At 45.9% G+C, this 8,273-nt stretch overlaps 1 protein-coding gene across 1 annotated transcript in view; it reads right to left on the reverse strand.

Moving 5' to 3' along the window:
• Positions 1-306: 306 nt before the first annotated feature.
• Positions 307-8,273, reverse strand: part of LOC107294212 (ubiquitin carboxyl-terminal hydrolase 32-like) — a gene marked incomplete at its 3' end in the record, with an annotated part of 136,889 nt that continues 128,922 nt past the window's right edge. Inside the window, exon 5 of the mRNA XM_015823424.1 lies at positions 307-466. Within this exon, the coding sequence (XP_015678910.1) occupies positions 307-466 (160 nt within the window). The remainder of the gene's footprint in view (positions 467-8,273) is intronic.

An 8,273-nucleotide genomic window follows, 5' to 3' on the forward strand; every position in this document is an offset into this window, starting at 1 on the left:
GCACAGAGGTCCTAGGCCAGGGGTCCTCAAACTTGGCCATGTTGTGGACTTCAGCTCCTAGAATTCGCCAGCCATGCTGGCTGGGGAATTCTGGGAGTTGAAGTCCACAACTCTTAAAAGTGGCCAAGTTTGAGGACCCCTGGCCTAGGCAATAGGGCAGAATAGCCACCAAAAGCATCCCTTTTTGCACAAAAGGCAGCCAATCCTTGAACAATCTCAAAGAGAAACCACACATTCATTAATCAAGGCTTGTTTGGCTCAGTGGAAAAAAAAGCAGGCAGCTCTTCACAAAAGACAGCTACTTACAGTGAGTGACTCCAGCAAGAGTTTGATAGAAGGTGGGGGTGTCACTGTCATCTGTCAGTGTGACATACACTCCTCCGGAGAGCAGCCAGCGGGAAAATGTGAAGGCTTCTTTATTGTGCAACAGCCAAGATCTGAATTTTTCATAGTTGACTTTTTCTCCCTGCAATAAAAGCAAAGGGAAAAGGGAGAAATGAATTGTGAAGTTTGGTTCCTTCCCCCCCCCCCAATCAACTGTCTAAGGCAGCATTGTGGTTGCCCTCAGGGAGGGCTTGGGGGGGCTACTGGGGGGGCTACTGGGGGGGCATGGATGGAGTGGGTGTGGCCTACTGGGTGGGCATGGCCAGCTCTACATCGTTCGCGTCAAGGGTGCCTGTGGGGGCCTGGGCAGGAGTGGGACAGATCTGAGGGTCTCTGGCAGAAGGGGGTGGGACCGGGGCAGAGCCCATCAAGCCGGATATGTGAAGTAGGCGAGGGCCATTTGCTGGCCACTTCCAGGCGATGGTGCATTTCTTCATTCCTCACAAAGGGTGACCCCTCCCCAGCATGCACCCAGGGGGCGGGGGCCGACACGGCAAGGGCTGGTTCCTCGCTGTTTCCAGACGGCCTTGTGGCGCTAAGACTGAATGCATTTCAGCATAGATGGCCACCACAAAATTGTACATTGGCTCCCGGCCGGCCTGGGCCAGGGCCAAGGCAGAGGGGGCCGTTCCCTCACTGTTTCCAGGATGGCTTCGCAGGCCACATGAAACCACTTCTTGGGCCGCATCCGGCCCCCGGGCCTTATGTTTGACATGTCTGCATTAGAGCTATCGATAGAAAATAAAACAGTCTTACTCAGGCTGGGCATCCTCTAGTCCAGTGGTTCTCAACCTTTTTAATGCCGCGACCCCAACCGGTCGTAAGTCGAGGACTAAACCGGTCATAAGTCGAGGACTAAACCGGTCGTAAGTCGAGGACTAAACCGGTCATAAGTCGAGGACTACCCAACCGGTCGTAAGTCGAGGACTTTCCCTGCCCGGGAGTGCCGCGCATGCGTGGTTCCGCCCCCTGCGCCGGCCGAGGCGTAGCTGGCAAGTGGCAGAGACGGAGCAGGCTGGGTGATTTTGAGCCAATCACTAAGAGACTCTTGAGTTCTTTTCCCACCTCAGGCCTGAAAGCCGACTGGGTGACTTTGGGCCAATTGCCAGGAGACTGGGAATTCTAGTCCCACTTTAAGCATAAAAGCTGGCTAGATGATCTTGGTACGGCGTACAGGTGACAGGGATCAATCAAAAGAGTTGGGAGGTACTGTGACATCAGAACAGCTAAACCAGTAGTATTTAGGGAGAGATTAATGAAGGAATTGCAAGCCACAAGACAAGAAAGAAATATAGGTACTTCCCAACTTACAACTACAACTGAAGCAAAAAAATTCAGTTACTAAGTGAGGGGGTTGTTAAGTGAATTTTGCCCCATTTTACAACCTTTCTTGCCACAGCTGTTAAGTGAATCACTGCAGTTAAGTTAATAACATGGTTGTTAAGTGAATCTGGCTCCCCCCTTGACTTGGCTTGTCACAAAAGGGGATCACATGACCTCGGGGCACTGCAACCGTCGTAAATATGAAGCAGTTGTCAAGTGTTTGAATTTTGATCATGTGACTACAGTCACAAATGTAAAAATCGTCGTTAAGTAACTTTTTTCAGTGCCATTGCAAAATTTGAATGGTCACTAACTAAACGAATGGTTGTAAGGTGAGGAGTACCTCTAGGCAGGAAACGAAAAGAGTCCTCTGCATTTATGTGCTTGCCTACTAATTGCAACTGAGTATTAAAATCACATTTTCTCAAACTCTGCTCTTGATGAGCTTGAAAGAAATATCCTTCGAACCCTCTCTCTCTCTCGTTAAAACGACTGCTGTTATTTTCTGATCCGTTGTAATGGCAGCTGAGTGCCTGGGTTTAAAAATAAAACATTCCTGCCAATTCCTTTGTCGAGAGATCAGAGTGCTGATTTTTCAACTGCAGGGCCTGCTGTTGCATTCAAAGCCAGCCTGAAAGAAAACTATGATTAACTTCAGGAGCCCTGTATCTATTGGCCTGCGTGTATTTTTAACCCTTTGCCACAAAAGGATTAGCTTCGGCCTCCAGCGAGCTTATCAGGAATAGACAGCTTGGTGAAAGAGAACACACTTCGGTGCTGTGATAGCTAGCAAGACAAAGTCTCTGGCACAATTTTGCAAAAATACACCGCTAGGACCGAGGTGGGGGAACAGAGAGTGGTTATGTCTAACGGCAGAACAGATCTGTTCTATCAGAGTGTCACACACAGCTCTTACCAACTTAACTTGTTCCAGGTTTTAATATCTGTAATAGACTTTTACTTACAGGCAGTCCTCAACCTAAGACCACAGCTAAGCCCAACATTTATGTTGTTAAGTGCGAAATTTGCTAAGTGAGGTTTGCCCCATTTTACAACTTTTCTTACCACATTTTAATTTAATTTAATTTAAAGTTTAATGAAAAGAAGGACTAGGGGTGACATGATAGCAACCTTCCAATATCTCAGGGGCTTCCACAAAGAAGAGGGAGTCAAGCTATTCTCCAAAGCGCCTGAAGGCAGGACAAGGACCAACGGATGGAAACTGATCAAGGAGAGAAGCAACCTGGAACTAAGGAGAAACTACCTGACAGTTAGAACAATTAACCAGTGGCACCACCTGCCTCCAGAAGCTGTGAATGCTCCAACACTGGAAGTCTTTAAGAAGAGACTGGACAGCCATTTGTCCGAAATGGTATAGGGTTTCCTGCCTGAGCAGGGGGTTGGACTAGATGACCTCTAAGATCCCTTCCAACTCTGTTATTGTTACTTGTTAAGTGAATCAATGCGGTAGTTAAATTAGTAACACGGCTGTTAAGTGAATCTGGTTTCTCCATTTCTTGTCAGAAGGTTGCAAAAGGTGTTCCCATGACCCCAGGACACTACAACCATCATAAATATGAGTCAGTTGTCAAGCATCCGAATATAAACCACATGCCCGTGGGGATGCTGCAATGGTTGTAAATGTGAAAAATGGTCATAAGTCACTTTTTTCGGTGCCACTGTAACTTCGAATAGTTACTAAGCAAACTGTTGTAAGTCGAGGACTACTGTACTAAGCTGTGTCATTGTCTGAAAGGAGCAGGAAAGAACTGGGGATCAGCTGCATTGGACGTAACACTTACTAACAGGAGAGAAAAGGTTGAGGAAGCAAAAGGTTTTATGAACCATGGAGAGAGTGAGTCTATTATCTTAGTACTGCAGGCAGGGAGAGCTAAATTAGTGTTCTAGATTCAAGAGAGCTGAGTTCAACCAGCTAAAGCAGGGGTAGGCAACCTTGGCTCTTTTACGACTCGTGGATTTCAACTCCCAGAATTCCTGAGCTAGCCAGGAAGAGGAGAAATGGAGAGGTTTCCAAGCTGAGCCATGCTGACTCAGGAATTCTGGGAGTTGAAGTCCACGAAGATTGAAGAACAGCTCAGGTCTGGTAAGATGGGAGCAAGAGAGCTAATAATTGCTCAAAATGACTGGGGCAATAGACACCAAAAATAATAAATATTTTATGATATTTATAAAATATCATAAATTAAATAAATAAATAAATAAACACCACTTCATTATCCAAATAAATAAACACCACTTCATTATCCAAACTCGGTAACATTATTATCCGTGCTTCCTGACAGTTAGAACAATTAACCCGTGGAACTACCAGCCTCCAGAAGCGGTGAATGCTCCAACACTGGAAGTTTTTAAGAAGAGACTGGACAGCCATTTGTCTGGAATGGTATAGGGCAGTGGTGGCGAACCTATGACACGGGTGCCAGAGGCGGCACTCAGAGCCCTCTCTGTGGGCATGCATGCCATCGCCCCAGTCCTAGGCCTTCAGCTGGGTTTTATAAAACCTTTTCGCTTTAGGCCTCCGCCGCCGTGTGCAAAAAAAAAAAAGGTTCAATCAATCAGTCAATTTCAACTTCTCGCGGGGAAAAAAAGGTCTTACAAAGTTGGAATTGATTGATTAAACTTTTTAGTCCCACCCAGTCTGCTGTCACCACCGCAGCCACGCCCACCCAATGGGCCACACCCAGCCAATGGGCCACGCCCACCCGGCACCCGACGATGCATAAGTGGGTTTTGGGTTGCAGTTTGGGCACTCGGTCTCTAAAAGGTTCGCCATCACTGGTATAGGGTTTCCTGCCTGAGCAGGGGGTTGGACTAGATGACCTCCATGGTCGCTTCCAACTTTATTATTATCATCATCATCATCATCATCATCATCATCATCATCATCATCATCATCACTATTTTTTCCTATTATTCCTATTCTATTCTTATTCTGTGAATAATAGGAAAGCGCTGATAACGTTACCTAGTTTGGATAATGAAATGTCTGCAAGAAAACAGTCAAGCGTAGAGAGCACCACACAGTCCTTCCAGCTCCTCCTCCTCTCTCCAAAACCTCCTCACTTCTAGTACTGATGATGTTACCTAGCTGGGTGCAAGAAAACAGCTAAGCTCAGACAGCACCCTGGAGCCCTCATTTGAACCCTGAGCTAGAAATTTTAACCCAAAGTCACCCAGGTGGCTTTCATGGCTAACATGGAACTAAAACTCACAGACACCTGTGATTTTAGGCCGACACCTTAACTACCACACCAAACTGGCTGTAATTTCAAAATTACACTGAATTTCAAACTGAACTTCAAAATTCAATGTAGTTTTGAAATTACAGCCAGTTTGGTGTAGTGGTTAATTTGAAATTCAAATACAAATTGCTGTCTTTCTGGAATGCTCTGAAGATTTTTTTTTGCCCTGGAGCAGGGGTTGGATCAGAAGGTCTCCAGGATTCCACATCTGGCTCAGGTACAACTTTTTTAGGGCATCTGACATTCCCAGAGAGATGAAGCCCTCACTTAGTGTGTCCAGGATTTGGACTGGGCCTTCTTAAGACACAGAATGAATCTGCTCTGTACAAGGCAGTTGTGTGACGTCGACCGATCGGCAGTCGACCGATACACGGAACGGTTCGTAGCTTTCGTCTTGTACGACGGTTTACGTGTAGACCACGGTTGTCGACGAGAGAGTGTGTGTCTGTGGGTTTCCGTCTGAGGTTTACGGTTATTTGTACACGGCCTTAACTAGTGTTTATAACTGACAAGAATCTCGTGAAAGGTATATAATAAAAGTTGCAGTGCTCTAGGTCAGAGGTGTCCAACCTTGGCAACTTTAAGACCAGGGGACTTCAACTCCCAGAATTCCCTAGCCAGCTATGGGAGCTGAAGCCCACAAGTCTTAAAGTCGCCAAGGTTAAAGGAAGACCACTCTTGATTTTGCAAACAGGAGATGGTGAGACTGATGTAGGGAATGCTGGTCAAGAGGTTTAATAAGTATAGCTCTACCAGGCTACCATGGTCACAGAAATCAAAATTCAGGCGCCTGGCAACCAACATATATTTAAAATGGCTGCTGTCATGTGTCTGATTAACGAAACACTTAAAAGGACTTTCAGGCATATTTTTTCCTAAAAGCATTTATTAAGGTTACAGCAGTGATGGCGAACCTTTTAGAGACCGAGTGCCCAAACTGCAACCCAAAACACTTATGCATCATCGAGTGCCGGGTGGGTGTGGCCCATTGGCTGGGTGTGGCCCATTGGGTGGGCGTGGCTGCGGTGGTAATGGCAGACTGGATGGGACTAAAAAATTCAATCACTTCCAACTTTGCAAGATCTTTTTTTTCCCCGCGAGAAGTTGAAATTGACTGAACCTTTTTTTTTTTTTGCACATGGCGGAGGCCTAAAGCGAAAAGGTTTTATAAAAACCAGCTGAAGGCCTAGGATTGGGGCGACAGCGCGCGTGCCCACAGAGAGGGCTCTGAGTGCCGCCTCTGGCACCCGTGCCATAGGTTTGCCACCACTGGGTTACAGAGACGTCAGTACAGCATGGTGGAAATGCTTAGGTCTGGCTTCTCTTCCGTTACGCATATACATTCTAAGCATTTCCCCCCCCCCCTTATTTTGGGGTCATGGTTCACATCTTCCAATCAACTTGGAAAATGTGATTTACTTCCGGTTTCTTTTTCCCGGGCTATCCTTATTCTCCTCCCTTTTTTTCTGTTGCCTGGTTTAACTATAAAAATACCAGACAGTTCTGCATATTGTCAAAGCAAGAATATACAGTATTTGCAGCATTGACATCTGCAGCATCCCAGGATCATGTGATTGCCATTTGTGACTCTCCCAGCCAGCTTCCCACAAGCAAACTCAATGGGAGAAGCCCGATTTGCTTAACAACCAAGTGACTCATTTAACAACTGCAGTGATTGAGTGATTCGCTCAACAACGATGGCAAAAAGGGGGTAAAACAGGGGATGGCTTGTGTAATTTCCACCCTATTTTGGCAACAGAAATTCTAATTGTTGTTTTAAGTCAAGGACTATCTATATTTAAATGTCCCTGTTGTGATTAGGTAATGAATTTTTGTGTCATTACCCAAAAAAACCCTTCCACTTTTACCCAATTCTGGGTGATTTACTCATATGTGGGAAGCAACGGACTAATGTAATCTTTCCCTGAGCAAAACAAGCTAATCCACACTAAATAGAAGACTGGAATTGCTTCTTTTGTTTCTTTTCATCTCAAAAGCAGCACGACAAAGAGAACCTCTGTTCCCATTAACAAGGTACGGGCCCAGCTAGCATGCTACTTTCTGGGAGAAAACTACCAACCTGGTTCTAATCTTTAGCACTTACATAACTTTCCTCCTAGCAGGAAGAAAATCACAAACAGCCCAACAGAGATGCTTATCTGTTTCACCCACACACACAAGAGGAAAAGGGAAAACTGGTTCTGCATAAGTGGCTGGCAAGGGCACACGCAGGCAGCTCCATTTGCGCAAGCGGCATGCACGCACGCCTGTTGCTCACGCAAATGGAGCACGTCCGCACACGCTCACCCGCTGCTCACGCAACTGAGGAGTGCGTGTGCGCTCGCTGGCCGTTTCCACCGCACAGTTGCAATCCCAGGGCCCACAGTTTGGGGACCCCCCGGTCTAAGGATTAAAAAAAATAAATCTTTAAAAAGTTTGTGGCATCCAGGTACTTCTCCTTCATCATAGTGGTGCAGTGATTAGAATGCAGTATGGCAGGCTAACTCACTGCTCACTGCCAGGAGTTCGATCCTGACCGGCTCAAGGTTGACTCAGCCTTCCATCCTTCCGAGGTCGGTAAAATGAGGACCCAGATTGTTGGGGGACAAATATGCTGATTATGTAAACTGCTTAGAGAAGGCTGTGAAGCGGTATATAAGTCTAAGTGCTATGGCTATTGCTTCCTTCCTTCCTTTCCTTCTTTCTCTCCCTCCCTTTTCTCCTTCCCTCCTTCCTTCTTTCTCTCCCTTTTTCTCCTTTCTTCCTTGCCAGGGTAGAGCAGTGGTTAAAATGCGGTATTGCAGGCAGACTCTGCCCACTGCCAGCAGTTTGATTCTCACCAGCTCAAGGTTGACCCATCCTTCCATCCTTCTGAGGTCGGTAAAATGAGGACCCAGATTGTTGGGGACCATTGGCTGACTCTATAAACCGCTTAGAGAGGGCTGTAAAGCACTGTGAAGCAGTATATAAGTCTAAGTGCTATTGCTATTTAAAAAATTAGTATAGCAGTATTCCACAATTAGCATCATTAAAAGAGAATTGGCATCAAGGCAGAATAATTATACTATTGAGAACAAAAAAAATTGAATATTGAATAAAAGGTGGACAATGATCAGGAATTACCTCCGAGAAGCATTTTTTTAGACATTCGGGGACTTTCCCATCAATTATGAGAAGCATCCTCTCCATCTCTTCACGGGCGACATGGCTCCCAGATTCATTGGAAAACAGGCTGAAAATATCTAAGAGAGAAGACAAAACAATGTACCCAGAGCAAAATAACTATTTCTGTGCAAGTCAGAC

The sequence above is a fragment of the Protobothrops mucrosquamatus genome, unplaced genomic scaffold (genome assembly GCF_001527695.2).
Source record: "Protobothrops mucrosquamatus isolate PMUCROS unplaced genomic scaffold, P.Mucros_1.0 scaffold1865, whole genome shotgun sequence".
Lineage (NCBI taxonomy): Eukaryota > Metazoa > Chordata > Lepidosauria > Squamata > Viperidae > Protobothrops > Protobothrops mucrosquamatus.